General features: G+C 37.2%; 1 protein-coding gene across 4 annotated transcripts in view; it reads right to left on the bottom strand.

The window, feature by feature from the left end:
• Positions 1-911: 911 nt before the first annotated feature.
• The window catches only part of SNX16 (sorting nexin 16), a 37,679-nt gene continuing 17,372 nt past the window's right edge, over positions 912-21,218 (bottom strand). For all 4 annotated transcript variants that reach the window (XM_014827069.3, XM_014827070.3, XM_070480996.1 and 1 more), the window contains 4 exons: positions 15,061-15,130; positions 4,777-4,913; positions 4,128-4,247; positions 912-3,181 (listed from right to left, as the gene is read on the bottom strand). In XM_014827069.3, coding sequence (XP_014682555.2) covers positions 3,085-3,181; positions 4,128-4,247; positions 4,777-4,913; positions 15,061-15,130 — 424 coding nt within the window. In that variant the 3' untranslated portion in view covers positions 912-3,084. The remainder of the gene's footprint in view (positions 3,182-4,127; positions 4,248-4,776; positions 4,914-15,060; positions 15,131-21,218) is intronic.

Here is a 21,218-nt window from a genome sequence, read left to right as displayed (position 1 = left end):
TGCTCTACTTTGCTGCCAATGATGAACATGAAACGACAAGTGGTGTCTGTTCTAACCAGAGGCCATGGTTAAAACATAATCTGAGTTTATCAATACTGTGCTCTGGCCGAGAACCTACCCACAGCTTGGCACTAACTAGCACTTCTAAGTTTGCCTTCCACATTCACTGATCTTACTTAAAGGCATCTTTTAAAGGGAAGGATGATTTAATTGTGTGATTATTGGCATCATTTAATGGTGCAGAAATTGTTAGTACAGGCTATGAAAAGTTCTTACCTAATGTAGTCTAAGATATCACTCAAATCTGAGACTTTATCAGAAAAAAATACACATGTTCTCATGAAGAAGTTAAATAGGGAAGAAAATTGGTGTTGAGAAAATAAGATAGAAAAATAAAGTCCTGTTTACTACACAAAAACCTAACTCATGAAGTTCTATATAGTAGCTACAGGTGAACTACAGTTTGGCTTAGAGCTGCCCAAAAAACAAAGCAAGAGAGACAGTAATAGAGTCCTTAAGAAAACAACAAAGCAATTGTTTAGGAGACACACAGGCTCATGGAACCAAGGCCTAACAGAATTTTCTCCTGTGAGTCCTCACGAAGGGCACCCACCTCATGAGATAGAGCAGTCGTCAGCCTGCAGGACACGTGTACTGAAACACAAGCAAACAAAATCCACTTCAAAACCAGACAAATTATTCTTAGACCCAAGGCCACTGCTCCCTTCTAACATCACCAACAGCTGGAGCCTACGCAGACGACTTACCCGAGGAACGTGGTCTTCTGAAGCAATGTGCCTTAACCGCCGACCTCAGTACAGCAGCCAGATACAAGACATTTTAAAATGCTGTGTTTTATGGTTGTATTATCTACACGTGAACTTAAGTTTTAAAAGATTATCCACAAAGTGTTTTCTGTTTCAGTTATGTTCTATTTTTTTATTGATTACATTTGAAGTGCATTGCACCTATTCACAAAGACTTATAATCAGTAACACGAAGTGTAACCTTAAAGAGAAAGTCACAGACTCATTCCACATCTGTGAAATGCAGCAGTTAACTATAATTAAATTACAACAATCGTAAGGGATAGGGAAACAGCAATTGGAGGGGGAAAAATGGTATTCAACATCTGAACGACACAGCTACTACTGTACTGAAAAAATAATTTATTAAATGAATATAATACTGGGAATAAAATGCATTATAAAAATAAAAAAGTAAATTCTAAATATAAATAATAGTGGTTTATCTAATTAACAAGAGTTTTTCTTCACCCATCCAAAGCTTTTAATATAGTCTTCTGAAAGGCCAGGTTTTGCAAGTGTATGGTTCACTTTAAAACGCACATGTAGCACACAGAATATCTGGAGGTTAGGAAAGATCATCTTGTTTAATTAGATTAAAAATGGTACTGATTAATTTAAATGATTGTTCCTTTTGAACCTTTTTGAAGCCTAGGATAATATTCTGAAATGAACAAGTACGCGAATTTATTATATTCTTTCTATCTCCCAGGATAAACACATTTCTAATACACTTTGGGGAAAAGGTTCTGAGACAGAGCAGACTTGTGCATTCTGATGAAGACTTTAACATTTTTGGTACTTTGGTAAAAAGCAGTCTCCTTTTTAGATGAAAGGTTAACAACAACTATCGGATCTGTTAATCTACGTCAGTAGAATTTTATACAACCACATCTTAATATGTACATCATGAGAACAATGAACTCTGAGATAGGAGAGAAAAAAAGAACTGGAGGTTGTTATTCTATTTCCCCAGTAAGTTTCCCTCAGTTTTTAGAAAGCATACGCAGTTCAAAATGCCAGCAAGATTACAATGCTTATTAACAACAATATGCAAAACAGCAGCAACAAAATAAACGAGTAACTTCACACCATAAAAATGAAACAAGGCACTTTCAACAACTAAATGCAACGAAATAAACAATCAACATTTTTTTCATAAAGCTGACTTACAGACCCTAGGAGACTTTTGTAAAAAGTGAAATAGTAACGGCACTACGTAATTCTTCACCCTGACTCCACGTGCTGAAGAGATTCACCAATTAAACTTGGCACAAGAGTTTCATTATCATAAAGTGCATCACTTGGCTAAATATACATTTAAAAGAAAATCAGCCATAATACATTATAGCAACATATTCAGAAATAAAAATGCAATGACAGGAGTCAATATAGTTATGAACTTTGTAGTATATATGGCTTTTTATTTATTTTTTTGCATAACTCCCTATTTGCTTAGAATCTATAATATACTTTCGAAACAGTATGCTTTGATTAGCAAAAAGAGGTAGTGTTCTGAAAGAGGCAAACTCACTAATTCTACAGGTAGAGATTTCAGATAAAGGCTGTGTGGAAAATAAGTATACCATATTACAATAAACTGGGACACATCACATTTTGATATTAATGACTTATCTTTCAAAATCAAGGCTATTTTATCACTTTAGCTATGTTATTACAGCTCTTTCAAATAGTTTTCCTTTGGTACTAGAAAGTTATCTTCTTTTAAATAGCAGTAACATTCCAAAAAAAGCAATTTTTATTTAGAGTTGGTAAATACGTCAATATTTAAAACTGAATTCATCTTTACCACTGATTTAAACCATGAATGAAAATATATCCTGTCAGAGACACAAAGAAGTACACATCGATCAGGTAGCAACATGCAATTAATTTTCATTTGACTAACATACCTGGTGATTTAAAAATACACACACACACAGATGCATGCACGCACACGTTAGTTTGGAGCAATACATGGGCAGAACACCAGAATAATTTCCACACAGTATTTAAGAATGTGGCCTTGATAACAGCACTCTACCTAGACTTCTTGTTTAGTGTATTGAACACAAAGGTTGGATAAAAGACAATCTAAAGCAGCAGTGAATTGATTTCCTATCCCAATAACTTAAAAACAAAACTTTTCTTTCTGTAAACTTTACACACGTACATTCTTGCTGTTTTCTGTAAATGCCTCAGTCTTTTTTCCTTCTTAAATACTTGCCACTCTGTTCTAAACCTGCTGAAACGTAAGAATGAAGAACTGCTTGTGGTGTTAGTCTTCCTCAGCAGTATACGCCACTTCTGCTACTTCTATCTCAGATACGGAATTCTCAGGTTCACCACAATTTAAGCATGGCTTATCATCAGCTCTGCAAAAGAAGAAACACTCAGTGAGGAGAGTGGATGCCCGCTACTTCACTTCACTACACCTTTAAAACTCTTTGACCTTATGTAAAAAAGGTTCGCATATTCAATTAGAAGTTGAGTACTTTTCAGTTGCTTTTGTCAGATAACCCCTTGGGAGATTTTGTTTTAAAGATCGGCACCCGAGTTACAGCTGTTGTCAATCTTTTTTTTTTTCCTTTTTCTCCCCAATACATAGTTGTACCTTCTAGTTGTGGGTCCTTTTAGTTGTGGCATGTGGGACGCCACCTCAGCGTGGCCCACTGAATGGTGGCATGTCGGTGCCCAGGATCTGAACCAGCAAAACCCTGTGGCGCTGAAGGTGAGCACTCGAAATTAACCACTCGCCCACGGGGCTGATCCCTGGAGATATATTTTTAATTCAGCTCTCTCAATTACCAGGCATCAATGAAAATCTAGGTTGTAATCACCTTTACCAACATAAAATTTGTTCTCATGATTCTAGCTTAACTAGCATCACTGAAGTATTAGTAATTACCTTGGATTTACATGTAATAAAAATCCTACGTGCTTTCAAATATACTATTTTTTAATCATTCCTATTAGGTAGGCAAGGTGGTTGCTATTACAATGTCCTACCCTCTAAATGGAAAAAGAGACACATCGAGGGAGGTTAAAGTAATTTGTCAAGATTTACAAAACTAATGAACTGAGTCACAGCCCAGTTACTTCAGACACAGCTTCAAAGCAGGTTCTAAGAAAACTTAGAGCCTGGATGCCAAAGGCTTGTTTTTAGGCACAGCCTAGAAGATCTATAGTCTTTCTCTGTCTGCTCAGCAGATTCATGACACAATAACACTGAGTTCATAAAAAATACTCCACAGAGTAGCATTACGGCAATCTCCCGACGATTATTCAGACGATGAGGCTAATGAACTAAACACTGTGTACCCAGATTCTTCATCCAAGACGTCTCCATCAGCCGCGAGTGCAGGCGACTCCGCCGTCAGGCTCGGTCCACCTTCCAGTCCTGCCCCATGCAGTGATCCTTCAGGTTCTAAAGACAGTGTTCTAAAAGGAAATCACAGCGACAAGTTATTTTCTTGTTCAGTATCTTCTTGAATAAAATAGGCGTACATACATTGTTGAGAAGGCACGCAGCCTTAGTAGTCTTCCGCTGGTAAGGCTTAATTAGTCATATGACTAACGCACTGCTGACTCTGAGTCAACAGAAAAACTGGTTATAATTAATTTAAAATGATTTTAGCATCAATTCAAAAATGCTGATGAGAAGGCAAAGTAGAACTTTCCTATGTGAAAAGCTGGCATGAAGGCCTAGAAACAAAGATATCATTTACGTAGGTTAAAGCGAATATTGCTTAGTTTGTTGAACGGCCAGAGGCTTATTTTCCTGATGTTTCCCCTCCTTCAAATGCTCAGCCTCCTAAACAAATAATCAAAAGACAACTTCCCCAATCTACGAGGAAGCACTCCGAGAGTCTACGACTTTCGGAATCAGAAATATCCTAAGTCATATGAAAATACAAAGGGCATCCAGCCCAGCCTATTGGGAGCTGAAAACGCAGGCGTCCCAACTCACCGGATTCTGCTCTCCAGAGCGTCTATGCGAAGCTGCTGCTCACTGAGCAGTGTCTTCAGGGACTCCACCTCCTTCTGCTTTTCAAGCAGTTCCTTCTGAAAACGGTAGTTCGTCTCTTCTAAAGTTTCACAGAAAGCCTTAAAAACAAACACACAAACACACATGGAAACAGACTCTAATTACTTCCTTATGCAGCATGTCTCTCAAGAGCATTACTGGAGTGAAAGAACACGGATAATCAAATCCTCTGTTCGCAGCCCGCACCCGCTGCCCTCCCCTGCGTCTTCTTAGCTCTCCGCTGTCTCAGCTCTCTGTGCCCCATCTACCAGGGGGACTTGGAACTGCAAATCCCTTTTCTAGAGAATTATTATGTAGAAAGTCAGGGGGCCTGAAGCAAATATGTGATATCTCTCTAGTGTGGGAAAAAATGACGAATAGCCACTGTTTCAGTTTCTATTCTCCTTAGTTTATTTTTGCCCAGTCCTAGGTAATTACATTTAAAAAGAACTGTGGCTCCTGATTCCGTGTATCAGCCCAGCAGAGACACTGCTGTAGCAACTACTTCCTCGACAGCACCTCGGCATCGCTTTCTCTGTGCTTCTCCTTTCACTGTAATTACTCAAAACCGACATTCTATCCTTTATTTCAGCAGTGTTTGGCGTCCTGGTTATAAAGATTAAAACAGAGACACAGACAAAATCATACTACCATGAAGAACGATGCCATGAGAAACTCTGGGTCGCCTCCCGTGACAAGGCTTTCCAGGTTACTGATGGCTTCTTTTCCCTGTTCCTAGTTAGCTCTCCTCTGTGACTATTTCAAGCCTTCACCCTGAGCAAATCCCCTACAGTATGTTACCACTGCTGATCCCAAGCCTGGAAGATGATCCCGATTCTTACACCAGAAAAAAATCGCTGATCCCCAGAATCCTAACTACACTTGCAGCCTGTTCTTGCCCTCAAGGACACGTGACTCTTCAAGTAAGCCCCGTCTCCTGTGGAAGCTTGCTCCATCACTTACACGCTCGCTCCAATTTTCAACCCTCTCTCCTCTTTTGGCCCTTAAACCTCGACAGTGTCTCCATACAAAACCAAAATCATCTCTATCACTCTCCTGATCATGAGTCTCTCTAGCTACTAACTCATCTCCTTCCTTTCAAAATGGAAAAGTTTTCCACGAAAAAAGGTCTTTTTTTAAGCCAAATTTAGCTTCCCATTCATTTCGAAAATCTTCAGAGTTCTACTCTTTTTTTCTCTATAATTAGGCTCAAGCAAAGGCTAACAATGACCTTCTAATTGTCAAATCAAGAGTATTGTTTTTCACCACTTCACAGTATGTCACAATTGACTTAAAATTTAAAAAAAAAAATTTAATGGAATCCTCTTTCATTGGCCTCTGTAAAACTTCCTGGCTCTCCTCCTAACTTTGACAGTTGCTTCTGAGCCTTTACTTGTTCTTTGCACATGGGCATTCATCAGAGTTTTGTCCTCCGTTATATACTCTCTTGCTCCATACGCCACCCCTGGGCAATCACACTTACTGCTGTCGCTTCAGCTATTATGTATACTATATGCTATCGACTCCTGTTGTTTTGTTGCTGTTGTTGTTGATCTCCAGCCCAGACCTTTCCTGAGAACAGACATCATTCACATGCCCACTGGTCCTCTTCAACTGGATGTACCAAAGGCAAGTCAAAGCGCATTCGCAAAAGAAAACCTGCTCTACTGCCTACTCATCCACGCCACCAGGCAGGCAGGCATCTCACGTCCTTCCTCTGCCTGATTTCTACCGCCCAAGGGTAACCCAGTCTTCCCACTCTTCCATTGCCCTCCTCCCCCACTGCCTCATCAACATCTCTTGTGTTTTCTCACTTTATTCTCTATACTCATTTCTCCTGTTTTTGGTTCTTAACAAACTACAACACCAGGAAACTAACTGGCTTACCTATGTTTACTTTGGCACTCTTCCAATCCAAGCTGGTTTTCTTAAAAATAGATCTGATCATGTTACCTATGATTCAATACCGCCTAAAGGATAAGGCCGAAGATCTTACTTGGCAAATGAGGGATCTTATCATGTGACATATGCCTTTCACCCTAAACTCACAGCTTGCTCTATTTACCCTTCCCCTCCTCTGAGCCTCCACACACCCATGTTCCAACCGAACTGAACTATTTTTCAGTTTCTCAAATATTTATTTTTATATAGATGGGAGTATATAACACCTATCATTCTGTGGCTTGGTTTTTCACCTAACCACATAAGACAAACATTATAAACATTCCCAAATTAAAAAATTTGGGTATATTCACAATATTACGAAAAAATGAAGAGTTTTTAACTATCGCACAAATAGAACCTAAGAGCATAGAGAAAAACAAAGTAAATAAACCACAGATCACTTCCATTGATAACAATATGGTTGACTAGATAAACTAAAGCCTCCAGCTACAAAATATCTAGCTAAAACCGAAACTTTTGAATAGCTGTGAGGGGAAGAAACAAAGGCAAATCTCAGGGGGCAAAATAAATGGAAATCAAAACAGGTGCCGTCAGCCTGCACGGACTCGGCAGCATTGGGGAGTGGGAGAGGACGACGAGAGGAGAGGCTGCCGTTTGGTAACGCTGAGCACCAGGATGGGACAAGAGATGAGGAGTCAGGCATATTTTGGGAGCCAGTGACAAGAAATGAGACACTCAGGAATGAAGCAAGGGTCCTAAAGAGCTAAGCCATTAATAAAGTCACTTATCAACACAGGGATACAGCACGAAAGACAGTCTGTCTCACTCTGGCCTTGAGGTGGGAGAGGTGGAGTCTTCCCTGAAGAGCCTACACCCTTGGCCAATGCCTCACGTGGATTTAGGCTTTGAATTGATACTATCACAATTAGCCAGAAACACCCAGCTGAGAAACTAGCATAAAAAATGCTTGAGGTATATCTGCAGAAGCAAACACAAACTTCTACGGAAGGACGTACCCTTGCCTTAGCTGTACAGAGTTCCTGCAGACCAAGTTCTAATCAAAGTGAATTTACAATTCAAAATGACAAGGAATTTATTACTAGGAAATTATCCAACACTCAGAGAGTGAAGGGAACCAATACACAGAAGGATCAGAATCCCATCAACTTCAGATAACATTACTAGGAAGAGACTGTAAAATCTGAACATGTATAATGACTTGCAAATATAGTCATTTTTAAAATTCAACTTTTTTTTAAAAAACTATTTCTTTAAAAGCAACTATTAAGAAACATTGGGTATACTGAGACAAACCAAACAGAATGTCAACACATGAAAAACAGTCAATAACATTAAAATCTTAAAGGAAGGATCACATGGAATAAGTCTGACTGAAGACAATATGGTAAATTGGAAGCCAGAACTAAGAAAATTACCCAGAATGAAGCACAAAGAGATGGAGATGGATATTATGAAGGAAAGGTTAAGATAGATGGAAAAGGAAAATAACATGCATATTTATAAACAGAATTCTAAAAGGAGAGAACAGAGACAAGGAGGAGAAGCAACACTCAGTGAGAAAATAGCAGAGAATTTTCAGAACTGATTAAATACTAGCGTTTTCAGATTTGGGAAGAATAATGCATCCCAAGGGAGATAAAAAATAAAGACCACCCAGATATAAGAGAGTGAAACTGCAAATGGCAAAACCAAAGAGACGCTCTCTAAACCACCAGGGAGAAAAAGCAGCTTACTCTACAGGGACAACTGCGAACAGCTCCCAGCGGCAGTCCACGCCCAAGGCAGAGAGAAAAACGACTCCCGAGGTGGAATTCCAGATCCAGTCAAATCACACTTCCAGAATGAGAGCAAGATTAAAAAAATTTCAGACATCAAAGACCCAACATCATCAACACACATTCACTAAAAGATCCATTAAATGAGGCACTTCAGGAAGTGAACTGGAACCCCGTGGAAAGAGCGAGATGAATTCGGCACAGTGAGGAAAGGAAGCGGCGAACACGCACCTAAGTCAGAAGCACTGACTCTGTAAAGCATGATAACGGCTAACTTTGGGAGGGCTGGACAACTTGGTGCTAAAACACGTGAGGACAATAAGATATGACGACCAAAAGACAGTGAACACAGAACTTACAAACCAAGAATGGAGGAAAAAAGAGAAGAAAGAAAACTGCAAATATGTAAAAAGGAGGAAAGGGAAAAAAAGCAGGGTAAATAAAAAGGACAAAATAAAATGGCAGAAATAAATACCAATATACTGGCAATTACTATACACACCAGAATAAACTCACCAGTTCAAAAACATTTCTCCAATTGCATCAAAAAATGAAAATCTACCTCTATGATGCTTACAAGAAACACACTTAAAACATAAAGGTAGAAAAAGACCTATCAGGCAGCAGGCAAATCTGCTCCTTCTCCCGCACAAACGGTGTAGTTTTATTAAAATCAGACTGAATGCACTTCAAAGTGAAAAACACTATTAGGCACAAAAAGAGCCACTATCTAATAATAAAAGTAACAATTCACTAGGAATATTTCAACTACATAATTGCAAGGAGAAATTTAATAAATCCACAACTATAATGAGTACGTTCAATATACTACTTTCGGTAATTAACAGATTAAACAGGGAAAGAAAACAGTAAATATTTAAAAAATTTAAATAATACAATTAATAAGCTTGATCTGACAGGTATATATTTAACCCTGAGCATAACAATCAGGAAATATATTCTTTTCAAATACACACGGAAAGTTTAGAACATCTATCACATACCTGCGGACTGCAAAGATTACACAGCACTGTCTCAACAATAACAGTGTCACAGAGAGCACAGTGATGAAAATGCAGACAGATGAAAAAAGTCAATAATGGAAGGAAAAATTTACAGAAGTGTAAAAAATTTAAGAGAATTCAAAAATTTATGGAGCAAAGAAGTATTAAAAAGAACATTACAAAACATGAATGATAATGAAAATACTACTTAAGACTTGTGATATACGGTTAGCATGTAATTCAAAAAGAAATTTATAGTTTAAATGAATGCATCAGAAACAACTGAAAAAGTATCCAACTCAAGAAGTCAAAAAAAGAATAGACTAAACCTAAGCAGAAGGAAGAAATTCACAGAGATTTGAAAAGAATTTAGTCAACAAAATCAAGAAATCAAGAGATGGTTCTTTGAAAAGACATAAAGTACACCAAATCCAAGGATAAAAGGCTGGTAGAAACAACAGTGAGATTGAAAGTGGATCTATAATTAAAGATATGTTTAACAGATTTTGAAAATCATGACAAAACAGCCTTACATCAATGTATTTTAAAACCTATATAAAATGGTTTTACAGTCGAGTTCTGATGACCACTTAGGGAACAAACATACTCATCTCATTCAAAAGGTTCTGGAGAACAGAAAAAGAGGGATTGTTCCTCAACTTACAAGACTGGTTATAATCCTGACACCAGATCCAATGACAGTAACAGAGAGGAGAATTACAGATGCAAAAATTCTAAATAAAATCATTACAATCCAAATCTAGCAATTAATAAAATGGTGAATTTATGAGTTAATCCCACAAATAATGTTCTTTCATCTGAGAATTTATGAATGTAGTTTACCAGACCAACAGATCAAAGGAAAACCCCATATGATCATCCTTATAGAAGCAAGCAAAAGCACTAATAACACACACACCACCTCTCAGTGAACCAGGAAGAGAAGAGAACTTCCCTAACCAAAAATAAAAACAGCAGAAGCAATGCACAACTACCAAAAGCCTATAGAAAACACCATACCCAATAGGAAATACAGAATCATTTCCTTTAAAGTCAGGAAGAGGAAAAGCGCGCTCTCGATAACTGCTTCTGTTTCATTCCAAAGATCCTAGCTGGCACGATCATATAGGAAAATAAAATGAAAGGAACTACAGATTAAAAAGTAAAAGACCTAACTGTCTATATTGCAGAGGTTATGACTACCTACACAGAAAATCCAAAAGGACCTACACATGAATGAGAGATTTCACCAAGGATGTGACACATAAAATAAATACACAAAAAATCAATACTACAACAGTAAAAAATTAGAATATAAGATAAATACCAATTATGATGTAAGAAAAGCAGAAGAATAGGGCCAGCTCTGGTGCCTCGTGGTTAAGTTTGGTGCGTTCTGCTTTGGTGGCCTGGGCTCAGTTCCTGGGCATGGTCCTACACTGCTCTGTTAGCAGCCATGATATGCTGGTGGCCCACATACTAAATAAGAGGGGAAGACTGGCACAAATGTTAGCTCAGGGTGAATCTTCCTCAGCAAAAAAGTCCAACTAACCAAGCAAACAAAAAACATACGCATAAACCCTACAGTTTTCCTTAGAAATTTAAGGAAAAAAACGTAAACCTTTACTGAAGGACTTTTAAAAAAGACCTAAGGGCCAGCCCAGTGGCCTAGTGGTTAAGTTCACATGCTCTGCTTCAGCTGCCTGGGGTTTGTGGGTTTGGATCCTGGGCTTAGACCTACACACCACTCATCAAGCCATGCTGTGGTGGTGTCCCATATAGGAAATAGAGGAAGATTGGCACAGATGTTAGCTCAGGGACAATCTTCCTCACCAAAAAAAATTAAATAAATAAAAAAGACCTAAGTAAGCAAAGATCTATGGATAAGACTCAATACTATAAAGACAAGGCTCTTCAAAATCAATCAATAAATGTACTATAATTCCAGACAAAATGCCAACAGGATTTTTCATGAAACTCACATGCTGATCCTAAAATACACATGGAAGAGCAAATAGCCACTTTTCAAGAAGAACAAGGAAGGCAACTCCTGCCCTACTAGATACAAAGATTATAAAGCCATAGTAACACAGTACAAACTCAACAAATATAGAAACTTAGTAAGAAACAGAATGATTAAACAAAAAGCAAATAGAAATTCTGGAGTTGAAAAACACAATAACTGAAATGAAAAATTAACAAGGAGCTCAACAGCTGATGTGAGATGACAGAAAAATGAATCAGTGAGCTTGAAGATAAATCAATAGAAATTAACCAATCTGAAAAACAGAAAAAAGTGACCGAAGGAAAATAAACAGCACTTCAGAGACATGAAGTGTAATATGAAGTACACAAACGTACAGGGCATGGGAGTCCCAGGAGAAGGGCAAGGGAAAAGAACGGGAAAAGTCTTTGAAGAAACAATGGCCAACAAATCACAAGTCTGAGACAGAACATTAATTTGCCAAATCCAAGCAGCTCAGTGATCAAATAACGATAAACACAAAGAGATCCACACCTCAATACATCATAATCAAACTGTCAGAAGTCGAAGAAAACAATCTTGAAAGCAGCAAGGGCGAGATGACTCATCATGTATGTGGGAACAATACAGTGAAAGGCAACTTTAATCAGAAACAACGGAGGCTGGAAGACAGCAGAATGACACAAAGTGCTGAAAGAAAAAACCTGTCCAAGACACTATCCTTCAAAAATGGACACTCCCAGATAAACAGACAGTGAGAATTTGCTGCCAGCAGTCCTGCCTTACAAGGACTACTAAAGGACGACCTTAGAGCTGAAGGGATGTGATACCAGACGATAACACCATCCTCAGGAAGAAACAGAGGCCTGGAAATAGTGAATATATGGATAAACGTAAGAGTCTACAAAATGCTTTCTCACTTCTCTTAAGTTCTTTAAAAAAGAGTGTATAAAAAATAATTATTACGCTATATTGTTGGGTTTATAATACATATACATGTAAATATGTAACAACAGCAACACAAAAGAGGAGGAAGAAAAAGGAAACACACTGGAGCCAAGTTTATAATTCACTGCATTGAATTATAGTATTATTCTGAAGTAGACTGAGTTAAGATGCATACAGTCATACCTAGAGCAATCACTAAAAAATAACTAAGAAAAATGAACATTTCTACAAAGGAAACAAGATAGCACAGTAAAAATATTTATTTCACACAATAATAGGCAGTAAAGAGGAAGAGGACCAAAACAGATGAGACAGATAGAAAACAAACTGCAAAATGGCAGACGTAAAAGGAGAGATGTCAGACCGAATAAAAGAGCAAGACCCAACTACATGCTCTGTACAAGAGACAGACCTTAGATTGACAGACACAAACAGACTGAAAGCAAAAGGATGGAAAAAGATGCATCATGCAAAGCTGTAGGAAACAAGACTGTGGTACTGGCAGAAGGGTAGGTAACCAGATCAAGGGAAGAGAATAAGAGTCCAGAAACAAACCCTTCCTCTCATGTTCCTCTGACTTTTGATAAAGGTGACGACACAATTCCATAAAAGGTAGAGAGACAATTAGATACCTATAGAAATTTAAGACACTTAACTCACATCTTATGAAAAAAATTAGGTCAGGGTAGATTTCAGACCTAAATGTAAGAGCTAAAACTATGAAACTTCTAGAAAATAATGTAGGAGAAAATCTTTGTGACCCTGTGTAATCAGAGTTCTTGCAATATAACCAAAAGCATAAGCCATAAAAAAGTCACAAAATGAACTTCATCAAAATTAAAAACGTTAGTACTTCAAATGACACCATTAAGAAGATGAAAAGACGCATGCAAATAGGAGAAATTATTTGCAAATCATGTATCTGAAAAAGGACTTGTATCCCAAACAAAGAACTCTTACAACTCAATAAGACAAACACCCAAGTAAAAAAATGAACAAGACTTAAATAGACAATTCATCAAAGAAAATATATGAATGACTAAAAAGCACATGAAAAAGTGATCAAAATAAAAAATCATGAGAAAATGCAAATAAAACTGTAATGAAATACTACCACACACCCACAAGAGTGGCTATAATCCACAACAGATAATATCAAATGTTTGTGAGCACGGAGGAACTGGAATACTCATACATTACTGGCAGGAATGTGGAATGGTATAGCCACTTTAGAAAACAGTAAGTTCCTTAAAAAAGTTAAACATAATTTGCCATATAACCGAACATTCCACTCTGAGGGATCAACCCAAGAGAAACGAAAACATATTTTCACACAAAGCCTTCTTTGAGATCGTTCATAGCAACATTATTCATAGCAGCACAAAAGGGGAACAATCCAAATGCCCCTGGCACTGGTGACTGGATAAACAAAGGGTGGGACACGGATACAATGAAAAGCCACTCCACAATAAAAAGGAATGAAACACTGAGAGAGGACCCTCCAAACATTATGCTAAGTGAAAGGAATGAGATGCAAAACTTATACACTTTATATACATATATACACACAAACACTGTATACTATATGTTAGGCATACTGTATATATAAAAGATTACGTACATTGAATACTGACTTTTATCTATCTATACACACACATACATATATACACTATATGATTCTATCTATATGAAATATCAGAAAAGACAAATTTGTCGAGATTGAAAGCAGATCAGCAGCTGTCTGGGGCTGGGAGTGTGGACTGACTGCAAAACGGCTTGTAGAAATCTTTGAGGTGATAGAATTTCTAGAACTGGATTATGGTCATGGTGGCACAGCCCTACAAATTTACTACAAATTATTAAATTGTACATTTACAATGGAATAGCAAATAGCAAATTTTATGGATGAAAATTTTACCTCAGTAAAGCTGTTTTTAAAAAGCTATGGCATTCACTCTGATACAAAGAACTGACTCAGTGTAACTGAAGACATTACAAACCTACCAATTAAATCTGTTCCATTTAAACACCATCAAACATTTGGGAAAAAAACTTGCATACTATCCTAGCTAATCTATTCTTACCACATGTTTCGTGAATCTAGTCAACTGCTTCAAGAAATAGGCCACTTTAACATGTCAATTAGTGCAATCTGAGGACCATCACACTTGTGCTGAATTGCTAACAAGACAATGACTTCTATCTCTGAAGACAAGTTTTAAATTTGATCTTAACTCTAGGTTCTTTACTTTGATACTCAGATGGAAGAAAACTCAGTGTACAAATAGTACTTTTAAATCTAGTAATTTTTTTAACAGTAAAAATAAAGAGAACAAAATATAGGATTTAATTTTAGATCTTTACTGACCTTATGACATTAAGGATTTTTTTTTTTTTGTTTTACTGAACCAGGTTCATGTATCTCAATGAAAGAAATCTTTGACTCAAACATTAAAAGCTTTCTGTGCAAAACTACCATGGTCTAAAATGATAATATTTTGCTGTTTTCTGTTCTATTCAAAGAAACAATGTAGTTATTGTACTCTATTATTTGTTCCTCTTTTCATGTGATATATGATACAGCACTTACCCTGCTTTCTTCTAGGCTATCAAATGGACCTGGAGGATCATCCAGACAAAGAAATTCTCTTACTGCAAGGCTTTTCAAAGAAAAAAAAAAAAATTGGGGTGCAAATAAGTTTACATAAGATAGCAAAAAGCAAGTTATTTTGAAGCTATACAGCATTTTAAGCAAGTTGTTTCTGCTGATAAACCAAAATAAGTAAGCTGGTTTATGTGTTTTCATACAAGTAACCAAATACAAACATAAAATCTATAGAAGACACAAAGATTTTTAAGTTATTTTCTAAGATCTTGCGAACATGGAGATTGTGAACTCATGTTACATACAAATACAGGACATAAAACATAATTCAGAATAATGGTACAGGAGACCCAAATAATTGGTGAACAGACACTTTATCACTTTCAATGAGATATTAGTTTGAACAAGTCTAAAAAAGTCACTATCGTATGAAGAAATACAATTTTAACTTATACTTCGTTTCTTCCTCAGAAGATGCTTCTAAAGTAATTGAAAAGTACTTAGGTTGAAACAAGTTAAAGCTTTTCCTTGCAATCATGTTTATTATATTAGTTTACTTAGATATTTTCCCTAGAGAGTTCAAGAGAAAAAATTCTGACCATCCCGTTTCTGAACTGCCATAAATTTCAAAATAATTAAATAATATGGTATTGTTATATTTATACTTTCCAATTATCAGAAACAGGCTAAGTGGGTAGAAAACCAAACTTCCTTATTAGAAAAATACTCCCTTTTCTAAAAAGCAACTTCAGTAACATTTTTACATTCACAAATTACCCTAATTATAGGAATGCTGCTGCTAGGAAAGAAAAAGTGGGACAGCAATTTCTTTTTATACCTCTGGTTTATAGTATAAATGCAGCCCAAGATCAACAGTGATGTTGAAAATGTACCCAGCTGCAGGCACCTTTTTTTGGAGCGGCTATTCTGGTTCATTCTCCTTCCCTGAAAATCTTTATGATCTATGGCTCACTAGAATTCTACTCAAATGAAATTCAATGGATTTCCTAAGTTTTTTTCAATACAGTTCCAAGGTTATACTCCATGCCCTACTCTCTTTGCAGCATAAGAATGAAATTTAATTTAAAATTGGCTTTACAATGCTGATTTACAAAACACCTTTTCTGTGGTTCACTATGTTTCTTCTGTTTTGACAGGACTCAGTCAGTTGAGGAAGACACTCAACACTCTCATGCTTTATTCCCACTCCAGGAGAGGGACACATAAAAGTCTCCAGTACACAGCAGTGTTCGAGAAGACAATTTTTCTCAGAAATTCTGATCTCTTTTCATTTTCCTAGAAAAGGAAGCCCTCACCCCTGCTTAGAATCACTGACTAGAGAACTTTACTTAGATTTGATAAATATTTGACTGCCTATCTGTGCCACAGTTCTGCTCAGTGATGTTCTATATATATTATCCATGTATGATTCATAAATGAATCAAGTGAATTCAAATAAAACACAAATACCAGTCTGTATTATTGAATGGTTTATGGATTAAATTTGAGTCAATTTCTTTTTCTTTAAGATTGGCACCGGAGCCAACAACTGTTGCCAAATCTTTTTTTTTTTTTTTGCTTTTTCTCCCCAAACCTCTCCAGTACATAGTTGTACATTCTAGTTGTGGGCCCTCCTAGTTGTGGCATGTGCCGCCTCAGCCTGGCTTGATGAGCAGTGCCATGTCTGTGCCCAGGATCCGAACCGGTGAAACCGTGGGCGAAACCCTGGGCTGCCCAAGCAGAGCAAGAGAACTACTTGGCCTCGGGGCTGGCCCCGAGTCCATTTTTAAAATAAAGTGTTACTTTTTTTCTTCCTTACTTGTTCACTGATAGGTTTAACACAGTCCCCTTAACTGTCTTCTGTAGTCAATCTTTAATACCTTTGCTTCCATTTCATCACGATAATGACTAGGCAAGAAAAACATCAGGATAGGAGAGAAACCTCTCTGACTCAGAGAAGATCCAACAGTCTAGAGTAAAAAGGTCAGGAAGACTGTATCTTTCTATTCCTTTCATTAACTAGAGTACCTTGTCAGTGTGTTTGGGGAAACTCCGTTTTAAAATTGGGATCAGTTGCTGACTTAACTTGCCTGAAGACGAGCAGACCACAGATGGTATCCTTCAGCATCGTTTTTATTATCAAAGCAAATGTGTCCTATAACTTAAACTCTTCCTTTGATTCTCTTCAAAGTTTTCTTTAAAAATGTTTTACTGTATTTTCAAACTTAAAAGATTTCATCCAGTGAACTTTCACCATCTATTTACTATTTTGCTCCTTTCTTTCTTTTACAGGTATGTATCTGTTTACATTTCATAATTCTTTAAAAGACCAGGTATTAAATAGGTAAGTGTACACTTTATCTCAAAACTTATATTTTAAATGGGAAAAAATCCCCTAAAACTAAGTAAAAAATGTACTAAAAATCCTAGATATCACTTCTGTCAAAATGAAATTATGCACAAAAAGTCACTGCAAGAAACTATTACCGAGGGATTTAGATAGAAATGTTACATCAGTTAATATTTCTCTTCAGAATTCTCCCCAGTTAAAACAACAAAGATTAACAGTGAATACAAGCCTGGGGAGAAGGGCAGAGGCAGGCATGACAGCTGAGGCCACGGGCAGGAGGGACGGGTGGGGCAGCAGGCGGTGAGGCCCGGCCGTGGGGCCCGGGTTAGACCGTCGGCACCTCTCCCCCGTTACTCTTAGCACACTGTGTCTCCACCTTCAGTCTGATTCCTTCTAATCCAGAACACTTCAAAAAACATGTTTTATGTCAAATGCAGTTTAAAACCCACCTATGCCTCCTCTAGCAAGGGGGAACAAAGCCCAGATCTTGGCGTTGGCATAAAGCACCTGCCCACATCAAGTTTCTTATCCGAAATTCAGAAACGGTCATCCTCATTTCTCTCCTGCTGCTCCAGGCTTCCAGGCCTCTCCTCACACTGGCTGCTGTTATCCTGGCCCATCCCTGCCACCTTTACCTGGCATTCTCAACTTTAGTCCTCAGGACTCAGCTCATCCATTACCTCCTCATGGAGTCTTCTCTGACTAGATCCCGTCCCCATCCTCTCCTAGTTCAGTATTCTCAGTGTGTCACCACAGCACCTGGAAAAGATCCCTCTCACAGGGTTTATTAGCCTGTATTATTAGTACTGTCTGTTTATGAAGCAGTCTGCTTCACCGGCAGTAGAGGACAGGTTCTGGGACTGTGCAGACTGTGTCGGAAGCAATTAGCACAGCAGAGAATAAGCATTCAACAAATAATTAATTTACTTGTAAGAGCGAAGCAATTAGAAAAAATTAATAAAACTATTAAGGCCATCAGAACAAACTTCTCTCCACTGTTGTAGATAAATACTACAGTACAATTCTCAAATTTGAGGTGGATTTTAGTTTTTAATAGATACTCCAGCTTTCACAAGAAAGTAAGCCTAGGACAGCAAGAAGTAAGACCAAAAGTCTGAAGAGTTAAAAGAAAGTTAGAACCTGGCTCTTTCTGATGGTACAGCTTCAAGATTCATAAAGAAGCACAACAAAAACAATAAGATATGAAAAATTCAGAGCTGAAAGGGAATTTTCAGAGAACATTTACCCCATTACCTAATTTTCCAATTGAAGACTGGTCAAACTCAGTTAAGCTTATTTCACTACGAAGCCCCGAAAACTCAATTTTGTATAAGGTCTCCAAAACCCAATTTAATTAAGTAAGGGTTTACATGTATCTGAATACAAAATGTTTGGCTTTATTGCCTTTTTAAAAACTGTCCATAACTGAATTTATACCAAACTTTTTGTGGTAAAAATCATCCAACCAACCTTAGCAATAACGTGTTGATTCTCATGAGGTACTATTACACTAGTGCAAGTATAACTGAATTCTTGTCTCATTTTATAAAAATACTAAGACTAACCCAACTTTTCTTGATAGTATCTTTACATAGAAAAACAACTTAACTATATTAACAACAAAATTTCCTGTGAGAAGACAGTTCAGGTTGAAAATGTCTAAAAAATAGTTTAAGTATTCTGTTCAAGAATTATAGAATTACTGAACTTTACAACTAAGAGAGACCCAAGAAGTCACCTACCCCACCACAGCCCATTTAGTAACTCCCTCTTTGATGCCACTGAGAGTCATCCAGCCTTTTCAAATACTGAAGGTAAAGAGGAACTCCCTTTCTCAAAAGGCAGAACACTTTCATGCTACATATCATTTGATTAATCCTTCTCCCCATCACAATCTTTAAAGTATGTGAAGATGTTTATCATATTCCCCAAGTACTTTTTCCCTTTAAAGGGTAAATATTCTAATTTCTTTCAGTTGTTCCCTCATGCAAATGCTTGGATACTATTTTTTTTTTTTTTTTTTAACTATGAACTGCTGCTAATCTAGATCCATTCTAAACTTTTTTTTCCCACAGATGTAGAATTTAAAACACTGAATTTTGGCACTGAAGCCCTTATAGATGAATGGCACTATGATGAAAAAACATATAATTTTAACCCGTGTATCTTACGAGAATTAAAACGGAGGAAAAATTTGGTACATCAGGACATAAGACCAGTACTTCTGAAAATAGAGAATAGGAAAATATCTGCTGTGCTGATCAAATGATGTAACAATTTCCAAGTGGCACAAGACAGCATAAAACAATAAACAGCCTTGTTTTACCTATAACAGATTGTGCAATCTAAGACTCTCCCCCTTCATCCATCTTCACACATCCTTCACCTCGACAAACTGAGTTACACACTGTGCCTGGTCTGAGAGCTGGGCCTTCCTGCTTCTGCATTTTGATAAAATATTCCCTCTCATCTGGAAAGCTCCTCTTCACCTTCTCTTTATCAGTCTAAATAGCATTGATTCCTTAAAAACCAGCTCCAATGTCACCCCGTAGGAGGCCCCCTCTAACTCTCCCTTCCTCCTCTGAAAGAGGTCTAACTCTACCCATTGCAGTTTTCTCGGGTGCTTCTTTCTCCTATTCAGTTGTCTTGAATAAAACATTAGCATCTACCACACCCGTGTGGCTGCAATACCTTATGTATAGTAAGACCTAAATAAATACTTATGGAACAAAAATCAATAACTCCTTTTATCATGAAAATATTAATGTTTTTATGTTTTCTTACTTTGTATTTTCTAAATGCATCTGAAAATAATATTGTGTTAAAACATTCAAACCAACAATCCTAATACCCTTTCAGTTGTCCTCTTCCACTCGTGCTTTGTTAGAGTTAGAGAAGTTACAATATTAAGAGCTGCCAGTTGTGCAACGGCAAGCTCCTAGACAACACGAGGGGTAAGAAATAACTGTGCTGTGAGATACTAAGAATATCAAAAAGGAAATGAAAGACGATACTGAAAAGGAAAATGAAAGAACTGTATGAAGAACTAATAGCAAATTCTTATTTGGCTGTACAAAGATAGTAATTTTTCTATGCTGCCATTCCAACTGTAAGAGGATGCTAAGAGGTGTACCAACAGGTACTGTACAACTAACTGATGTTTTAAGTAGTGGTTCTTCAATGTAGTTTTATGTTTTATAAAGAAGTATTGGGATTCTGTTTTTTCTCCTTTTCTCTCTTAGGAGAAACTCATAAACAGCTGTTTGGCAACCTCAGACTTCCTAGATATCTCCTAATTATTTGTTTCTGACTCATATTCATCTTCTTCCCCATAATCTTAATCTGGCCTTCAAGGCTCTCAAATCCTACTTCCTGCTTCCAGAATTGCTCGATCACTGCAAAAAGGACTGACGGTTCCTTTTCTGTGTTCCTGCTACTTTTATAATCAGAATCATACCAAGAAGCATTTCATAAACTCTTACTTGGTTTAAACAGAATACTGATAGAATACTAATTTTCTTCAAATGAATTTTAAGACCAATGAGTATATCTTCTTCTTTCATACCGTTCTGAGCATGACACAGGGCAAACACTTAAGATAAAGATTAATAACTCTTCTCCCCACCACCCCTACACCGTGCTTTAAATAATAATTAAGAAACTTCTTAAATTGTGAAATAAAAAATGCTATGCATCACCCACAAAAAGACAGTGGGTGCCCTACAATAAACAAGGCATAAATACCTTATTTAGGCTTCAAGTTATCTTACAGCATTCCCTAAATGCCTGAGGA

Source organism: Equus asinus, chromosome 12 (assembly GCF_041296235.1).
Source record: "Equus asinus isolate D_3611 breed Donkey chromosome 12, EquAss-T2T_v2, whole genome shotgun sequence".
NCBI classification, from domain to species: Eukaryota; Metazoa; Chordata; class Mammalia; order Perissodactyla; family Equidae; genus Equus; species Equus asinus.
Note: the sequence above shows the minus strand (reverse complement) of the source record. Positions and strands in the feature narration are given on the sequence as shown.